The 20,239-nt window shown below is 41.5% G+C and overlaps 1 protein-coding gene across 2 annotated transcripts in view; it reads right to left on the reverse strand.

The window, feature by feature from the left end:
- The window catches only part of CCAR1 (cell division cycle and apoptosis regulator 1), an 80,047-nt gene extending 60,220 nt beyond the window's left edge, over positions 1-19,827 (reverse strand). Inside the window, exons 1-2 of one of the 2 annotated variants that reach the window (XM_075258578.1) lie at positions 19,713-19,827; positions 6,324-6,437 (exon numbers count right to left, since the gene is read on the reverse strand). In XM_075258578.1, coding sequence (XP_075114679.1) covers positions 6,324-6,399 — 76 coding nt within the window. In that variant the 5' untranslated portion in view covers positions 6,400-6,437; positions 19,713-19,827. The remainder of the gene's footprint in view (positions 1-6,323; positions 6,438-19,712) is intronic. The other variant, XM_075258577.1, reaches the window with a different exon arrangement.
- Between the last annotated feature and the right edge of the window lie 412 nt (positions 19,828-20,239).

Below are 20,239 nucleotides of genomic sequence, written 5' to 3' on the forward strand. Positions count from 1 at the left end.
TGTATCTAATCCTACGGCGTGTGGAACTGTATGTAGACGCGCATATCTAATCCTCTGGCATGTGGTACTGTGTGCAGATGCACATATCTAATTCTCCCCTGTGTGGTACTGTGTGCTGAGACGCGTATCTAATTCTCTGGCTTGTGGTACTGTGTGCAGAGGCATGTATCTAATCCTCCAAAGTGTGTTACAGTGTGCAGACACACGTATCTAATCCTCCCCTGTGTGGTATTGTGTGAAGAGGCGCGTATCTAATCCTACGGCATGTGGAACTGTGTGTAGATGCACGTATCTAATCCTTCGGCATGTGGAACTGTGTGCAGAAGCGCATATTTAATCCTCTGGTTTGTGGGACTGTGTGCAGACGCGTGTATCTAATCCTCTGGCGTGTGATACTGTGTGCTGATCTGTGTATCTAATCCTCTGATGCGTGTATCTCAGTTTGGATATCAGTGTTGGGTTGTGTATGTGGAGTGACCGTGTGTATTGCAGTTGGAATATGAGTGAAAGACTTGCAGGTTTGTATTGGCTAAGGGGGGGGGGCATTGTGTTTGGAATGCTGTATCTCAGCAACGGTACGTCCGAGCGAGTTGGAGTCTCATCTTAAACCTTCCCGGATACCTGAAGTATCTCTGTACCAAATTTGGTGAAGATCGGTCCAGTCGTTTGGTTCGCATTAGAGAACAGACAGACAGACAGACAGAAATTCATTTTTATAATATAGATAAGGAGACATCGTACCTCTTCTGACTTATGTCTATAACCTTTCCCTAAGGAGACATCCTACCCCTTCTGACCCTTGTCTATAACCTTTACCTAAGAAGACCTAATACCTCTTCTGCCAAATTTCTATGACCTCTCCCTAAGGAAAATGTTTGTTTTTGTACCGTGTTAACCAGTGGGTAGGAAATATAAAAACAAAAAACTTGAGTCTTCAGTAGTTGTACTTTTTTAATGGCTAACTAATAATGATGATGACAGATTACAACGTTTTTCTTTCCTTGATTTTAAATTCCCTCTTAAAACCAAAATTTTCATGTCATTGGTGATATTATGATCTTCATTGCTGAAATGTTTTGACACGGGAAGGTCCATTCTTTGTTCTCTAATTGTATGACGGTGTGTGTTAATCTGCATTCTAAGCTTCTGGCCGGTCTCTCCAACATACAAATTTTCAGTGGAAGATTTGGTGAATATTATTAAATACACTACATTAGGTGTGTTACAGGTGAACATACCTGGGATTTTATATTCCCTGTTACAATTTGATATCTCTATCTCCCTAAGGAGACATAATACCCTTTGATAATATTACATTTATTTTTATTTATATAGCGCCGACAAATTCTGTGGCACTTTATACACTTTCTGATGAATTTCTATAACCTCTCCCTAAGGAGACATAGTACACCCCCCCACCACCACCACCGCAGATATGTAGGTTTATATGACAGAGGAGCGGAGCTAAGCTCTCTAATATAAAAGTTTACATGGTAGAGGGAGAGAATCTGAGCTTTGTGATATATATGGTTATATGATAGAGAAAAGAAGCTAAGCTCTGTGATACAGTAGGGAAAATAAGTATTTAGTCAGCCACCAATCGTGCAAGTTCACCTACTTAAAAAGATGAGAGGCGTCTGTAATTTACATCATAGGTAGACCTCAGCTATGAGAGACAAAATGAGAAAACAAATCCAGAAAATCACATTGTCTGATTTGGAAAGAATTGATTAGCAAATTATGGTGGAAAATAAGTATTTGGTTAATAACAAAAGTTCATCTCAATACTTTCTTATATATCCTTTGTTGGCATTGCCAGAGGTCAAACGTTTTGTAAGTCTTCACAAGGTTGGCACACACTGTTGCTGATATGTTGGCCCATTCCTCCATTCCCCCTCTAGACCATTAATGTTTTGGGGCAGTCGCTGGGCAACACAGACTTTCAACTCCCTCCAAAGGTTTTCTATAGGGTTGAGATCTGGAGACTGGCTAGGCCACTCCAGGACTTTGAAATGCTTCTTACGAAGCGACTCCTTCGTTGCCCTGGCTGTGTGCTTGGGATCATTGTCATGCTGAAAGACCCAGCCATGTTTCATCTTCAATGCCCTTGCTGGTGGAAGTTCTTTCATGTACCCGGATCAGTCGTCCTGGTCCTTTTGCAGAGAAACAGCCCCAAAACATGATGTTGCTACCACCATGCTTCACAGTAGATATGGTGTTCTTTGGATGTAATTCAGCATTCTTTCTACTCCAAACACAACGAGTTGTGTTTCTACCAAACAGTTCTACTTTGATTTCATCTGACCATATGACATTCTCCCAATACTCGTCTGGATCATCCAAATGCTTTCTAGCAAACTTCAGATGGGCCCAGACTTGTATTGGCTTAAGCAGGGGAACATGTCTGGTACTACAGGATGAGTCCCTTGTGGCGTAGTGTGTTACTGATGGTAGCCTTTGTTATGTTGCTCCCAGCTCTCTGCAGGTCATTCACTAGATCCCCCGTGTAGTTCTGGGATTTTTGCTCACCGTTCTTGTGATCATTTTGACCCCACGAGCTGAGATATTGCGTGGAGACCCAGATCGAGGGAGATTACACAACACAACAACAAAAAACTTTTCATCTGCTACTGGGCAAGAACCACTTGTCCTATTCTAATTCGAGTGCATGGATTTCAAATCCGAAGTCAGAATTGTTGTAACACGTCAGGAACTTTTGCATAAGTATGCCTAAAAGAATTAAGCAGTTGGAAAGCATTGAACAATTTTGAACATGAATTTTACTCTAACAATTACCTGATCTACATCAAAGTTTTCCTAGTAATCAGTGTACGAAAATGTAATGGAATAACGAAATTTCAAAAAGTATAATTTTTCAGTTCAAAAATTCTTACTTGAGCAAGGCCCAGGACTGTTAAAAGTGCCTCAGGCATCTGCTTTTGCGTTTGTGAAGGGTCATATTTTCCCGTTGCAAAATCCAGCAGTAGACCGACATCATGTTGGGATTCCAATGGCCTTGATACCTGTTCTCCATTGCAGAAATATCTTTATGGAACCACTCTCCATGTTTGCCACTTACGTGTCCCACATTGGGTGGTAAAAAGTCAAGATGGGAATGTAAGAAATGCATTTTCAATGACCTTCGGCAGCCAAGTTGTTCATATGCTGTAAGCCTGTTGTCTACTAAATCAGCAGAGTTTTCAGCTGGTCTGTTCCCAAGGAATTTCTGCATCACTAGCACAAATGCATCCAAAGCTGCCGCTTCCAGAGGATTGAGTTTTGTTCTGAATGTGTCATTATGCATCAGTTTGTTAATTTGGAGCCAAGAAAAATTCTGCCCATTATTTTAGCCTCAGTTTTCAGTTTGCTGAACTTCTCCTTCAAATACTGGAAGCCATTTCCATCACCATCAAGTGCAATTACAACATTTTTCATTAAACCAAGTTTAATGTGAAGCGATGGAAGATAAAATTGAAGTGGATGGACCATTGATTTGTGTTGTACATTGTACTGACCAACTGTGTGCTCGGCTCTGAAAGGCCACTGTCTCATATTTGTAATTTATTATTTTCATCACGAATGTTCCATAAGCACAGTAAACCCATAGGCTTTGTGTACCCTAACTGTAGGCCAAGCAGCAGCGCTACCACTTTCAGGTCAGAACAAATTTTGGGTATGTCCATTGGAATATTTCCAATATATAATGCATTAGTAACATAACTGAATAGGCTTTACACGTATAACAAAATCTAGTTGTGTGAGTCAAATTCCGAGTTCATATTTGGAATCAGCGCACTCATTTTATTATAAATCACATGTTTTTCTCTCAGTAGCAAAATCATTGTTGCGCAGTGTTATCAGTGGTCTTGTATGTCTTCCATTTTCTAATTATTGCTCCCACAGTTGATTTCTTCACACCAAGCTGGTTGCCTATTGCAGATTCAGTCTTCCCAGCCTGGTGCTGGCCTACAATTTTGTTTCTATTGTCCTTCGATAACTCCTTGGTCTTCACCATAGTAGAGTTTGGAGTGTGACTGTTTGAGGTTATGGACAGGTGTCTTTTATACAGATAAGTTCAGCAGCAGCCATTACTACATGGAATGAGTGGAGGATGGAGGAGCCTCTTAACCCCTTCCCGTCAATGGCATTTTTTGATTTTCGTTTTTGACTCCCCTCCTTCTAAACCCCATAACTTTTTTTATTTCTCCGCTCCTAGACCCATATGAGGTCTTAATCTTTGCGGGACAAATTTTTCTTCATGATGCCACCATTAATTATTCTGTATAAAGTACTGGGAAGCTGGAAAACAATTCTGAATGGGGTGAATTCGAAGAAAAAGTGCATTTCTGCAACATTCTTATGGGCTTCGGTTTTACAGCGTTCACTGTGCAGCCAAAATGACATGTCCCCTGTATTCTGTGTTTCGTTACGATTCTGGGGATATCAAATTTATATGGTTTTATTTACATTTTAACCCCTTAAAAAAATCCAAAATTGTGTTAAAATTTTTTTTTCTAAAAGTCTGTGTACAGGGATGCATAGGGCGTCTTTTTCGTGTGGAACCAGATGTACTTTTTAGTTCTACCATTTCTGGGAAATGCTATTACTTTGATCACTTTTTATTCAAATATTTATCAGAATCAAAACGGCGGTTTGGCACTTTTGACTATTTTTCCTGCTACGGCGTTTACCGTACAGGAAAGATATTTTTATAGATTTGTAGAGCGGGTGATTTCGGACACGGGGATACCTAACATGTATGTGTTTCACAGTATTTAACTACTTTTATATGTGTTCTAGGGAAAGGGAGGTGATTTGAATTTTTAATACTTTTTACATTTTTATTTTTGCATTTATTAGACCCTCTAGGGGTCTTGAACCCCAAGGGGTCTGATTACTAATGCAATGCATTACAATGCTAATGCATTGCAAAAAATCATCATTTCTTTTGCAGGCTGCATAGACTAGCCTGCAAAAAAAAGTGAATGCAGACCGGCCGGGGAGCCTTTATAAGGCTCCCGGCTGTCATGGAAACGTGACGTCGGCTCTGGAGCTTGCGCCCATGCGCCGCCGGGAAAATGGCGCCTCCGGCGCCTTTGACCGCGGCGCCGGAGGACCGATTGGAGACATTAGCGCCCAGCGGCTATGGCGGCTCCCGGGCGGTCGCCATAGTTACACACCTGGCATGCGCTGTACTATTACAGCGGATGTCGGGAAAGGGTTAAAGAAGAAGAGCCAGAAATTTTGTTCGTTGTAAGTGACCAAATACTTATTTTCCACTATCATTTGCTAATAAATTCTAAATCAGACAATGTGATTTTCTGGATTTGTTTTCTCATTTTGTCTCTCATAGTTGAGGTCTACCTATGATGTTACAGGCCGACCTCATCTTTTTAAGTGGGAGAACTTGCACAATTAGTGGCTGACTAAATATTTTTTTCCCCACTGTATATAGGGTTATATGATAGAGGAGAGAAGCTGAGCTCCGTCATGTATATATTTATATGACAGAGTGAAAGAAACTGAGCCTCTTGATATATAGATGTTACACTCATACATTTTTGTGGGTTTTAAAAAGGCCGTGTGGTCCAAAAAATGGATGTGAGTAGAGATGAGTGAACACTGTTCGGATCAGCCGATCCGAACAGCACGCACCCATAGAAATGAATGGAAGCTCCTGTGACGCCGGCCGGCCGCTGGCAAAGTCAGCGTCACAGGCGCTTCCATTCATTTCTATGGGTGCGTGCTGTTCGGATCGGCTGATCTGAACAGTGTTCGCTCATCTCTAGATGTGACAATACGGCCAAAAACTGACCTTTTAGTTAAAAAGCAAAAACAGAACGGCTGTGTGGCCTTGGACAAGTGGATTTTTAATGGCAAGTATATTACAATTTTTTTGTAAGTGTGAAAACAAAAAAAATTCAAACAAAACAATACAATGTAATATAATAAAATAAAAAAAACACAAAATAGATATATATATATCAATACTCAACAATCTACAACCATAAATCCCATATCACAGTTAAAGTAGCTTTGCTTGATATAAACCCATCACGCACACAGGCCAGAAATTCTCTTGCTTATATGCTGATATCGCTTACATTTATTTATAGCCTGTACTTTCTATCCTATTAGTTCTGCCCGCAATCTGGTTACTAATGGTTGCAGACAAGCTGTATATTTTAGTTCTTGCAAGACATACACCTGGATCATATCCAATCTGTAATAAATTACGGTATAGGAATATGTGCTTGGCAAATGTCACATAAAAATAGGTTCACAAGATCACACTGTACATGAGGATCAGCCAAAAGGGTTACCTGGCTGAGACACTGCGGTTGCTGTAAATTGAGTGGCCCATGGGGGAGGGGTCTTCTGTCCTCCAAACTGAGCCATTGTGAATGGACACGTCAGACCAGGATTATGTCTATAACCTGCAAGAAATAAGGGCATATTTTACTTTCACCATCTCTGACAGCAAACCCCCTACCTTTTTTTGTTCCAGGACTTATTAATTGATGACCTATCGTTAGGATAAGTCATCAATTACAGATCAGCCAGGGCCCCCAGCCGATCAGCTGTTTGAATAGGCTGCAGCTTCTTCACTACTTACCAAGCACAGAGCTGTACATTTGCACAGAGGTTATACTTTGCATCACAGCTCATCCCATTCACGTGAATGGGAGACGGCTGCGATCAGACCATGTGACCGGTAAATGTAACATCACATGGCCTTTGCTGTTTCAACCAGCCATTCCACAGGGGTCCCAGGTATCAGCCTCCATAGAGATTTCCTTAGCTTAGTCTATAAAGTTGTGTTTCGCTTAAAGGGGTTGTCTGGCCCCAAATCAAACAAAAACCTGAACCCCACCAAGATCATCTGTACAAGTAGCCTTCGGGTGTTGGAAGCTGCCAGTGAACAGGCATTGAGTGCAACACTGCTCCCATACAACTAATAGGGGCGGCTTTGCAGTTCACTTGAACCACCACAATACAATGCTGTATAGGAGTGGTGTTGCATGTGTTTGTCTATCCACTAGCAGTTTGTGGACAGGTCATAAGGGTGAAAATTCAATTTGGGGCTGGAGAAACCCTTCAAGACTAAGTTCGCACAGAGGAATTTGGTGCTTATATTGAGACAGATTCTGCCCCAAAATCAGTCTCCATCTGTCTTCAATGGAAGGCAATAATAGATGTGTCTTGTTTTTCAACACGCTGAAAAAAAGAAGAGCCCTGCTTGATCTGTTTCTATGGCTGAATCACTACAGAAAGCATGGTTTAATGCCTGACTTGCGCCACTACAACTGCAATGTTAGGGGATGTTCACACAACCATTGGTGATCGTCACCCAATCCATCACGTTCGTTTTATTTTTTCACGGACAGAAAAAATCCTACATGCAGGACTTTTGTGTCCGTTAAAAAAAAAAAAAAGCAGATTTATGATGGATGTCAGGCATCCGTTATTTTATTTATTTTTTTTTAAACACTGCAGTCTACTGGTAACGAACTTATAACGGACAGTTAGTGATAGCGATTATTTTGAGTCCATTTTTTTTCTGCGCAGACTAAGAAAGCAGAAAAACAAACGGACAGTATAAAAAAAATTAAACATTAATTGGATCAGTTAAAAAAACTGACACATTAACATCAGTTGGCGTCCGTTAAAGTCTGTTATGATAGGTGCCCCGTTTGTTTTTAAACACCCCCTCCTCAAAAAAAATCAAACAACTTCATAGCGGTATTTTAAACGTAGTGTGAACCCTGCCTTACTTATATGAAGGCATTTTGAAGCGAACGGCTAAAGCCACAGGGATAGTACATCCCACAACGGACCTACACAAAACCCTCCAAAGTCAGCTGTGATTTCTGGTCAGCAAAAATTGACATGCTGCATGTTCAACACCCCCAGCACAAGACAGTACATGCTACAGATTTTTTCTGCAGCATGTGGCTGGGATTTGTATTAAACTGTTACTGTACAAGTGTGCCACCTGTGTCCCCAGTGAGATTACCACATCCGCTAAATGAGCTACTGTAGTAGAGATCTGCTGTCACCCGATACTGGCATATACTATTCCTGTGCAAACGTTCAGGGACAGTACAACCAATATCACATTATACAGAGGTGACAAATCCACCGAGTGCGCCAGAACCTGAATGGGTAATATAGCTTGCATACAACAACCAAAGCTTTATGTTGAAGCCAGGGTAACGCAGGATATCAGTATGTTTTAAAGTGAGGCAAGAAACAAGTGCACAGAAAATCCCAGATTTGTCCGGATTCAACACAGGAGTGTATTGATCCATAACCCTCACATTGTAAAGACCACAGGACTGCAGGAAACAATGTAATCCATGTGCTAAATCCTATGTAACCATAGTAACTGACTGACACAGAACGCGTGCGAACATTACGTAAACGGCATTCGCTTCACTTACACTTATTTTAAAGCTCTTCGGTATTACTCTAGCATGTCTCCACCTTGACAAAAGTGAAGCCCCATTACTCTAGCATGTCTCCACCTTGGCAAAAGTGAAGCCCCATTACTCTGGTATGTCTCCACCTTGACAAAAGTGAAGCCCCATTACTCTAGCATGTCTCCACCTTGGCAAAAGTGAAGCCCCATTTACTCTGGCATGTCTCCACCTTGACAAAAGTGAAGCCCCATTACTCTAGCATGTCTCCACCTTGACAAAAGTGAAGCCCCATTACTCTGGCATGTCTGCACCTTGACAAAAGTGAAGCCCCATTACTCTGGCATGTCTCCACCTTGACAAAAGTGAAGCCCCATTACTCTGGCATGTGTGCACCTTGAAGAAAGTGAAGCCCCATTACTCTAGCATGTCTCCACCTTGACAAAAGTGAAGCCCCATTACTCTAGCATGTCTCCACCTTGACAAAAGTGAAGCCCCATTACTCTGGCATGTCTCCACCTTGACAAAAGTGAAGCCCCATTACTCTGGCATGTCTCCACCTTGGCAAAAGTGAAGCCCCATTACTCTGGCATGTCTCCACCTTGGCAAAAGTGAAGCCCCATTACTCTGGCATGTCTCCACCTTGACAAAAGTGAAGCCCCATTACTCTGGCATGTCTCCACCTTGGCAAAAGTGAAGCCCCATTACTCTAGCATGTCTCTACCTTGACAAAAGTGAAGCCCCATTACTCTAGCATGTCTCTACCTTGACAAAAGTGAAGCCCCATTACTCTAGCATGTCTCCACCTTGACAAAAGTGAAGCCCCATTACTCTGGCATGTCTCCACCTTGGCAAAAGTGAAGCCCCATTACTCTAGCATGTCTCCACCTTGACAAAAATGTATCCACGTTAATGTATCATATACTTACACACCATAATAATTAAAAGATGAACAACAGATAAACCTCAGATTGTAAGTACAATATTGTTGATCCGACCACAGGTGCTAACACGCAGCGCATTGAGGTGCATTGTGGGCATGTGATAACCAAAATTTGAAGAAAAATGCGTGGTACCTCCTAAATTTTGTTTGGCATAATATTGGTGGAAACGAATGCACGCCAAAATGCACTTTCTTGATATCATGTTTGAAATTGTAAAGCAATTTCAACTTGTGAAAAATTATTTTTTTTGCAGCATTTTTCGTGTTTTCCCTGTGACAAATGCATCTTTTCATTCATAAAACGGTCGCTTAAGTAATGTGAAGTATGTAAACATCTTAAATGGCCGGCTGAACTACCCTTCAGCATTATTGAGCGATGTGCACGTGCAGTATGTAAGCATCATAAATGGCCGAACATTTACTTCAGCATCATTGATAAGTGCCTACTGTTTATTATATAAAACAATAATGGATGTTGGCAAGGTGGAGACATGCTAGAGCCTTGATGGCGAACCTGTGGCACTCAGAGCTCTTTCTGTGGGCACCCATCTGTGGAGCAGATTATATTGTAAAGGGCCACTGTGGAGCAAACTGTACTGTGTGTGGGGGGGGGGCACTGTGGAGCAGATTATACTGTGTGGGGGCCACTGTGGAGCAGATTATACTGTGTGGGGGCCACTGTGGAGCAGATTGTACTGTGTGGGGGCCACTGTGGAGCAGATTATATTGTAAAGGGCCACTGTGGAGCAAACTGTACTGTGTGGGGGGCACTGTGGAGCAGATTGTTCTGTGTGGGGGCCTCTCTGAAGCAGACTGGGCTGTGAGATGGTCACTGTAGAGCAGATTGGACTGAGTGGGGACTCTTCACCATTTATATCACACAGTATCTGTTTTATAACAGACATAATAACATTGCACAGTCACTGTAAAACAGATCTGTGAGATGTAAAGAGTGAATATTAATTGTTCAAAATTATACCAAATGCAGTACAAAGTTGTTTGTATTATTGAAAGCTCTGTTAAGCCTATTCACACAACCGTTTTTTTCAGGTCCCTAATTGTCCATAATTGTGGGTATTAATGTTAAATTGCCATGTAGGCACTTTGTGATAAATTAGTAGGCTTTGGGTTGCAGTTTGGGCACTTGGTCGCTAAAAAGTTTGCCATCACTGTGCTAGAGTAACATGGCTGCACTTTTACCAAGGTGGATACATGCTAGAGTAATACCAAGCTCTTCATATGAAAGTTTAGTTAAAGGACCTTTCATCAGATTGGGCACAGGCAGTTCCATATACTGCTGGAAAGCAGACAGTGCACTGAATTCAGCGCACTATCGGCTTTCCCGATCTGTGCCCCGGGTAAAGCGCTATCGGTCCCGGTACCATAGCGCTTCACAGTCAGAAGGGCGTTTCTGACAGTCAGGAACATCCTTCTCCACAGCAGCGCCTATCGCGCTGTACAGTGTGAGGGGGGAGGAACGCCTCCCTCCCTCTGCTCACAGTGCTTGCCCATAGACGAGTATTATCAGGAGGGGAGGGGGCATTCCTCCCTGCTCACACTCTACAGTGTGATAGGGGCTGCTGTGGAGAAGGACGTTCCTGACTGACTGTCAGGAACGCCCTTCTGACTGTGAAGAGCTATGGTACCGGGACCGATAGCTCTTCACCGGGGACACAGAACGGGAAAGCCGACAGTGCACTGAATTCAGCGCACTGTCAGCTTTCCAGTAGTATATAGAACTGCATGTGCCCAATCTGATGAAAGGTCCTCTTTAAAGAAATATGAAGTACGTGAAATAGTCAGACAAATGTAAGATGTACATTATACTGAATGCTAACTTTTAAAGGGAAATTGCAAGTGAATGATTCCTTCTGCCCAATATGGAAGTCAGAAACAGGGACACCAGCCTCCTTGAATTGTCCTTGACGTTTGGCCTTAGTTACACTTGCATCTTCAGAATGTGTATAGTTGCAGAATTGATTCAAACATAGTATCAATTTTCAATGTGTTCCCAGAAGCTTCACAAGTAAACGTGCAGCTGCTAGATGTCACCCGGATGCGGGAACAACTAAATGGACCCAGCATTTAGTAGTATGCCCTTACACAGCTATAAAATAGCATCTTGTTACTGAAACCTATTTCCTGCACCTCATCCCCTATTTCTCACCTCTCCTGCTGCACACAACACTCATAGCACTGCATGGGAAAAGCACTGCCCTATACTGTGCGCTGGTTCATTGGAAACATCCCCAGACTACAGCAAGGGCTTCAGTCCCTAATTGGAATCCCTTGCATACTCCCCGCAGCAGCTGTGTCAGTGCTTTGCATGCAGAACTAATCATACAGTGTGGGAAGAGAGCAGAATAAGCAATGTATACCACTGTATCCCAATACAGTCAGAGGAGTACGTCAAGTGTCCGGATGTAAACCTCCAACACTGGCTACATAACCAGATTTGAACAGACTAAAAACGATAGCCTAAGGGTTCATTCACATAACAGAGTTCATTGACCGTTGTATTAACAGTGAGCACACAGCCCCATAGTCCCTGACGGATCTTAAGTTCATAGATCTCTCAATACACATCATGCCTATGAGGGATCTGTGAAATCAGATTAGACTTGGGAGTGGACTAGTCCAAGCAAAAAGTATTTTTTTCTCAGTTGAGTGCAGGGCTCTATAGTGTGAATGTAAACGGTGCTGAATTTAAAACAGGATTATATATATATATATATATATATATATATATATATATATATATACACACAGTCCTATGAAAAAGTTTGGGCAACCCTATTAATCTTAATCATTTTTAGTTCTAAATATTTTGGTGTTTGCAACAGCCATTTCAGTTTGATATATCTAATAACTGATGGACACAGTAATATTTCAGGATTGAAATGAGGTTTATTGTACTAACAGAAAATGCGCAATATGCATTAAACCAAAATTTGACCGGTGCAAAAATATGGGCACCTCAACAGAAAAGTGACATTAATATTTAGTACATCCTCCTTTTGCAAAGATAACAGCCTCTAGTCGCTTCCTGTAGCTTTTAATCAGTTCCTGGATCCTGGATGAAGGTATTTTGGACCATTTCTTTCTACAAAACAATTCAAGTTCAGTTAAGTTTGATGGTCGCCGAACATGGACAGCCCGCTCTCAAATGATCTGAAAACAAAGATTGTTCAACATAGTTGTTCAGGGGAAGGATACAAAGCGTTGTCTCAGAGATTTAACCTGTCAGTTTCCACTGTGAGGAACATAGTAAGGAAATGGAAGACCACAGGGACAGTTCTTGTTAAGCCCAGAAGTGGCAGGCCAAGAAAAATATCAGAAAGGCAGAGAAGAAGAATGGTGAGAACAGTCAAGGACAATCCACAGACCACCTCCAAAGAGCTGCAGCATCATCTTGCTGCAGATGGTGTCATCGATGGTGCATCGGTCAACTATACAGCGCACTTTGCACAAATAGAAGCTGTATGGGAGAGTGATGAGAAAGAAGCCGTTTCTGCACGTACGCCACAAATAGAGTTGCCTGAGGTATGCAAAAGCACATTTGGACAAGGCAGCTTCATTTTGGAAACAAAAATTGAGTTGTTTGGTTATAAAAAAAAAGGCGTTATGCATGGCGTCCAAAAAGAAACAGCATTCCAAGAAAAACACATGCTACCCACTGTAAAATTTGGTGGAGGTTCCATCATGCTTTGGGGCTGTGTGGCCAATGCCGGCATCGGGAATCTTGTTAAAGTTGAGAGTCGCATGGATTCCACTCAGTATCAGCAGATTCTTGAGAATAATGTTCAAGAATCAGTGACGAAGTTGAAGTTACGCCGGGGATGGATATTTCAGCAAGACAATGATCCAAAACACCGCTCCAAATCCTCAGGCATTCATGCAGAGGAACAATTACAATGTTCTGGAATGGCCATCCCAGTCCCCAGACCTGAATATCATTGAACATCTGTGGGATGATTTGAAGCGGGCTGTCCATGCTCGGCGACCATCTAACTTAACTGAACTTGAATTGTTTGTCCAAAATACCTTTATCCAGGATCCAGGAACTGATTAAAAGCTACAGGAAGCGACTAGAGGCTGTTATCTTTGCAAAAGGAGGATCTACTAAATATTAATGTCACTTTTCTGTTGAGGTGCCCATACTTTTGCACCGGTCAAATTTTGGTTTAATGCATATTGCACATTTTCTGTTAGTACAATAAACCTCATTTCAATCCTGAAATATTACTGTGTCCATCAGTTATTAGATATATCAAACTGAAATGGCTGTTGCAAATACCAAAATATTTAGAACTAAAAATGATTAAGATTAATAGGGGTGCCCAAACTTTTTCATAGGACTGTATATATATTTATTAGGAATGCTTCCTGTTGATGCATCCTGTTATTTGGCCTGTATTTAAAAAGAAAAAAAAACTAAACAAAACAGGATAAACCCTTTAAAGGGGCTCTATCAGCAAAATCATGCTGCTAGAGCCCCACATATGTGTGCATAGCCTTTAAAAGGCTATTCAGGCACCGGTAAAGTTATATTAAACTACCCCCCAGTTTTAAAATAATAACCTAAAAAAGAATGTGCTCTACTTACCGAACGTGCACGCTGGGTGGACATTCAGGGTGTGTCTTCTTCTTCATCCACGCCTCTTCTTCCTCCGATGTCCTCCGGTCCCGTCCTCCTCCGGTGCTTGCGAACGGACTTTGATAAAAAAAAAAAAATGGCCTGGGCGCATGCGCAGTAGCCGTAGTAGAAGCCGCATGCTACTGCGCATGCACCCAGGTCATTTTTTTTTTTAATCAAAGTCCGTTCGCGAGCGCCGGAGGACGGGACCGGAGGAAGAAAAGGCGTGGATGAAGATGAAGACACACCCTGAATGCCCGCCCAGTGTGCACGTTCGGTAAGTAGATCACATTCTTTTTTAGGTTATTATTTTAAAACAGGGGGTAGTGTAATATAACATTTACGGTGCCTGAATAGCCTTTTTAAAGGCAATGCACACATATGTGAGGCTCTGTCAGCATGATTTTGCTGATAGAGCTCCTTTAAATGAATGTTCATCCAAGTAATGCATTCTTACAGAAGTTAGTTTACTGATGACCGCTTTGAGTCTATCAAGTCAAAATGGCTTCCAAAACAACAATAGCATCTTAGGGGCTTATAACAGGAGCAAGAAACATACTTATGTGGTCACAAACTGAAGAAGTAATGCAGAGATAACCATATTTTTTTCTATATGCAAATCAAACCACAAGTGCACTGGGGGTGGCCTCATTCACTGGATTTACCTACACGCGGGTTGTTACACACGTAAAGACTGAAAATGTCAATCTTGGTTAAAGGGACGGCAATTCCAGGTAAAAGTGGGGCACTGACAACTATCTGTAGGTAAATCAGTCCCCACCTCTGATGCACTTGAGGGCAGATTTGCAGATCCATAACAGATCAGCATCTCTGCATTGTTTCACCAGTTTGTGGCCACATCTATGTTTCTGCTCCTACAGAATACAGTTACCGGTTTAGAAGGCATTTTGGACCTAATAGGCTACTTTTAAAGGGGTTCTCCAGGGAGTCTATGATCACCTAGTCTCTCGGGGGGTTTGTTTGTAATGAACCCAGGAATTCCAGGTGAACATAACCTGCACGTGACCCCTGAGTTGTTCCACCTCCTCTCCTTAGTTACCTGTCTCATGATTTTACTATTATAATGATGTATTTCAGCACAGGTAACAAACAGTGAACACAAGAGAAGTGATACAGGGTGGAATAACTTGGGAGCTGGGTATGGATTCGGATCACATGAACGGGGTTGGAAGTAGCTGGGAAACCCTGGTTTGTTGCATATAGATCCCCCCAAAAACGCAAGTAATGATGGACTCCCTGGAAAACCCCTTGAAATAATAAAGTAAACTCAAAAATTATAAAACTTTTGTCTAACTCTGTACCTTAATGCATGAAAGTGAAGTAGACTGTAAAGTGCAGGGTCTTTCCTCTACGTGGTATGCAAGGTATGCCAATTACACAGTAGCAATTAAAAATAAAGGCTGGCAGATGACATTGAACAATGCCCTTCATCAAGACGGTGTCATTAACCAAGGTGTGTATGGTTAGGCGTGGACATCGTGATTACCGGTGTAAACTGGTTGAAAAGGAGGCTGCGTCTGTACCGTGCAGGTTACAGCTCACAGAACAATGTATTAGCAGGCTTTATCTGAGCAGAACAGAATCATATAATAGACACTTTAGCTATACAGCTGTCCAGTGTATACGTATACATTCACTATTTGTAATTATGTATCTAAATCAGGTTAAAGAACAACGCAATCAATATTACAGGGGTTATCTAGCGAGCCCATTTTATTACAGAATTTCCCACATCCACCACAATATGAAATGTATACATATCAGCACAATTGTTTGCTAAAACGTAACTCTTTATACAACCTTCTCCCTCCAAAGTGTCCACAGCTCTGTGAAAGGTCACTTTACCTTTAACTAATGCACTGTGAAAGGCTATAGATGCCATTTCTTAACATAAACTTATGGCCAGTTCATTGCTGATCTCTTATATTCCCTATTGGCATATAAGAGCCTACACAGTTCCAGCCGATCATAACATGACCACTGATGTACGGACACATGACCAGACCCGTCCATCAGTCCTACACTGAAAACCCGGTACATGAGAGACTAGAACACAAGCAGGAGGTGGCTGATAGACATGTCTGGTCACATGGTCCACCAGAGGTCATGTTGAGATAATGGGGGAGCCATGCAGGCAGTGCAGAAGATCTGAGTGAAGAAGAAGGCAGCGCATCAGAATGTAAAAGATAGATGCAGAGCTTGTACTAAATGAATAATTGTATATTTTATATTATATTAGTTAAAATAAGCATAGAATGGCCAACGCCTTTAAAGTTGTCGCCCACGTTGCGGTAAAGCTTCTTTTTTTGTTGAAGATTTTGTTGTGTTTTCTTTGCACTAAAGCCAAGAATAGCAAATATATAGGAAGCTCTGATACTATAACAGCTATCCCCCCCCCCCCTTCCCTTTGGCTCACAAAACTTCAGTAAAATCTGCAACAAAAAAAAAAAAAACTGCTTTTCCGCAATATGGTGCCTAAAGAAAAGTTTTAGAAAGAAAATGGCCACAGGGCTAGCTTCACACGTTGTTCTGATCTATCATAGGAGGCAGATCATGCAGACAGAACTCAGGCTGCATCAGTGATTTTGTTGACGTCTTGGTTTAACACATACCCTGCCAGTGGCCACCTTTTTCTTGATACCCCTTTAAGGGTGGGTAATGGCACTGAATATTGTGATCATCCCCTGAAGTCACAGCTATGCAAATCAGTCTCCGTCTCCTCAAGCAGCAGCTAAAGCAATGTATCCTACCATTGTCTATTTCACTGACGCACGGATAAAACCACAACTAGTGAACTCTGCTTGACAGTATAGCTGAGAATGTAACTGTGCATGCTCAGCTTCTTTCTGACAAGCAGAGAAGCAGGAGCTTACTGAATAGCCTACTCAGCAGCAGGCATGCTTCAGAGACAAAACACATGCATCAGCTTGGGCACAGTGATGGACTATGAGAGCTGACACTGCTTGTGTTTTCAAAAGGAAAGAGAAGACAACCCCTACCCATGTGCCTACTGGGGAACTCCTCGATGATCCTTTCTGGCAGACTCAAACTGTCCTTATGTTACATCTGAATAGCTGCGACATAAGCGTATGTTCATATTGGATTACTACGCTACAGATTTGCTGCAGAATAAAACCTACAGCCGCAAAACAAGAAACAAATAATAAATACAAGGAGAATTTTTGTGGGGTTGCCACAGATTTTACCCTATGCATCACAAAGAGCAAAATCTGTTGTGATAACTGACAACAAAATTGACCTCAGGTCATTTTACACTGTGTTGTTTTCATACATAGCAGAAAATCTGCAGTGTCTCCAGTATATGTGAACATACCCTAAGGCTAAGGCCCCACGTTGCGAAAACAGCTTTTTTTTTGTTGCAGATTTTGTTGCGTTTTTTTGGACCAAGAATGGCTACAAATGGAAATCTATAGGATGCTCTTATATTTCTACCTTTAGCTCAATCCACTTCTGGTTTTGGCTCAAAAAAAAAAAAAAAAAAAAAAAGGAAGAAAATCTGCAACAAAAAAAAGCTGAATTTCCGCAACGTGGGGCTTTAGCCTAATACTACCTTTGCTGTCCAAAATCAGGTGTTTGCTGGAGGTGTCAAGAGCAGGACCGGATCACCCCAGCAGCTGCCCTGTAACGGAGCGTCCTGTGATGAGTGTTAAGCTGGCCACACACAGTTTTCTATGCCAGTAAAGATGTAAAGTCCTGACACGTGCAAGGTGTGTCTGAAGTATTAAGAAGTACCAGGTACAAACCCATGCGTCAGAATGAAAATCTGTGCTAGTCAGGAAATTGTGTAGGTTTTCTGTATAAGTCACACCAGCTTCCTACTGTGAGCAAGGCGCTGAACGGAGGATTCGCCACATCGTTGGCGCAAGAAAGAGCCTTATGGTAAAGAAGGACCACAATAGCACCTATTTACACCTATCTAACCATTGAAGAGAACTCATCAGAATCAATGAAAAAAATAAGGATTTTCTTCCTATGGTCCTGAAAAAAAACAAAAAGAAAAAAAAAAAAAAACAACAAAACACTGACATGTGAATAGACACAGTGTAATGATTTTTTTTTACGGACACCATATCCACATGAAATGCGGATGTGTGAATAAGGCCTAAACTGTCCCATTAGGTTAAAAAATAAAGAAGTGGGGGTCTATTAGGTCTAGCAGTTATTAAGACTGCGCCAGAAATGAAATCTGCACCATCTTTACACCCCCTCCATCCACTTTCATAAAAAATGGTGATTGGGGCACAGAAAGAGGTAACTAGTGCATTTTTAATGCAAAAAAAAGGGCTGAGCGCCAAATATGCACCACAACCATTCTTACCTATAGCTGATAATACGGCAAGCCTGAATTTACAGTGACTTATAGTCACAAAAAACTAAACAAAATAAAAATCATATAAAAATAGATTAATGGGATAAACCTTCACACTGATAGATAGATAGATAGATAGATAGATAGATAGATAGATAGATAGATAGATATAAAAAGAAAATTCTGCAGCACTGGTTAAGAGAGGGTTGACGTCCCAGTGGTCTAATCCCTGTCCTCATATTATGTACTGGTATCTCAAAAAATAGAAAGTACTCCAAATATCTATCTATATCTTACGTTGTGACCAAAGCTTTAGGTTACTAATACACACGTACACAATGAGCATTGCGCCTAGCATGCAAAACAGTATGCCGTGGAACAGGTCTTGCAAATATATAGTTATCCATCACTAAAGCAGTCACACACAGAAACCATAGCAATAAAAAAAAAAAAAGCAGCACAGCAACTGCATGTCACCTACTGGAGAAAAAAAACATGAAGAGTGATGCACTCTGGTCTCTGATGCAACTCAATAGGATCAAATATATATATATATATATATATATATAATCTGCAAAAGTTCTAATATTTATATCTAGGATTGGATACAGTATATATATATATATATATATATATATTATACACACATATCAATTACACAATCAACGATGGGCTTGTGTTCTTCATATTTCTATCTACTATTGGATACAATACAGTCATAAGATTATATACAATTATATACAATTATTATTGGACATATTATAAGATTGTGACCCAGGGTGTCTTAAATATTTGTATCAGATACAATACAGTCAAGAAGACTACGGTATATACAGTACAATCAATATTGGGCATTTTAACCAATGATTGGCCGGCAGTCTGACTCTAATATTTCTATCTAGGATTGGATACAATACAGTCAGTAAGATTATATGCAATCAATATTGGGGATAAGATTTTAACCCCTTGTTGGCTGCCAGTGTAACAATTATTCGACGATCTGTCAATGTTGATCGCTGGCTGTGAATTTTAAGCAAACACTAAGGAAATTTACAAGAAAGCTAGAAGATGGAAAATGATCATGAGGCAGTGGGGATGGTCTAGCATTTCTAGCAAAAGTCATCGCATGTAGAGGCAGCTCCAGGCAGAAGCTTCTGCAAATGACACCCGATTCATTGTAAGCCAGTGCGGCATCTTGACAAGAAACTAACAACAACACAAACAAGACAAGTAGCAGCTAGCAAGGAGCCTACAATGTCACACTCACACTTTTGCCTATATGACAAGGAAGTGAATTGCAGAGCCCATGACCGCAGCCATGCCTCGCCGGCAGTGTCTAATCCTCTTGTATCATATACTCACCCTGAGCAGCCAGTCACTGTCACCGACTCCATGGTATCTGCCCGGTCTGCCGTGGATAGCCCAGTGCGCATGCGCTGATGGGTTTTTTTTCCCCATCTACTCCACGCACAGGACGTCACGCCGCTGAGACCATCCGTACAGTAATTCTTTCCGTACACAAGAGCCCACGTGGTGCCGAACGTCGGAGCGTGCGTCGTGGCGTCACCGCGTAAAGATAATTGTATAAAATGGTTGATCTCTGTCATAGTCGCCATTACACCGCGAGAGAGTAGGGGGTACAGAATAAAGCTGATGTCTTGCTTTTATCTTTGTCGTTATTCCCTAAACTTGTAGTTGTATCCAACAGGAAGTGCCTAGAGTGTGAAGTCCACGGCAGCCATTTTGTTGGTTGAACTAGTCTGTGTTACTTGTTATGGTGGGCTGTTAAAGTGTATAGTCTATATATTGACATTGGCTGGAGCAGGGAGCATGTATGAATTGATTGGTGACCTGTCCTTAGGATAGTGTCTATAAAAGATGAGTGACAG

This window comes from Leptodactylus fuscus, chromosome 10 (genome assembly GCF_031893055.1).
Source record: "Leptodactylus fuscus isolate aLepFus1 chromosome 10, aLepFus1.hap2, whole genome shotgun sequence".
Taxonomy (NCBI): Eukaryota; Metazoa; Chordata; class Amphibia; order Anura; family Leptodactylidae; genus Leptodactylus; species Leptodactylus fuscus.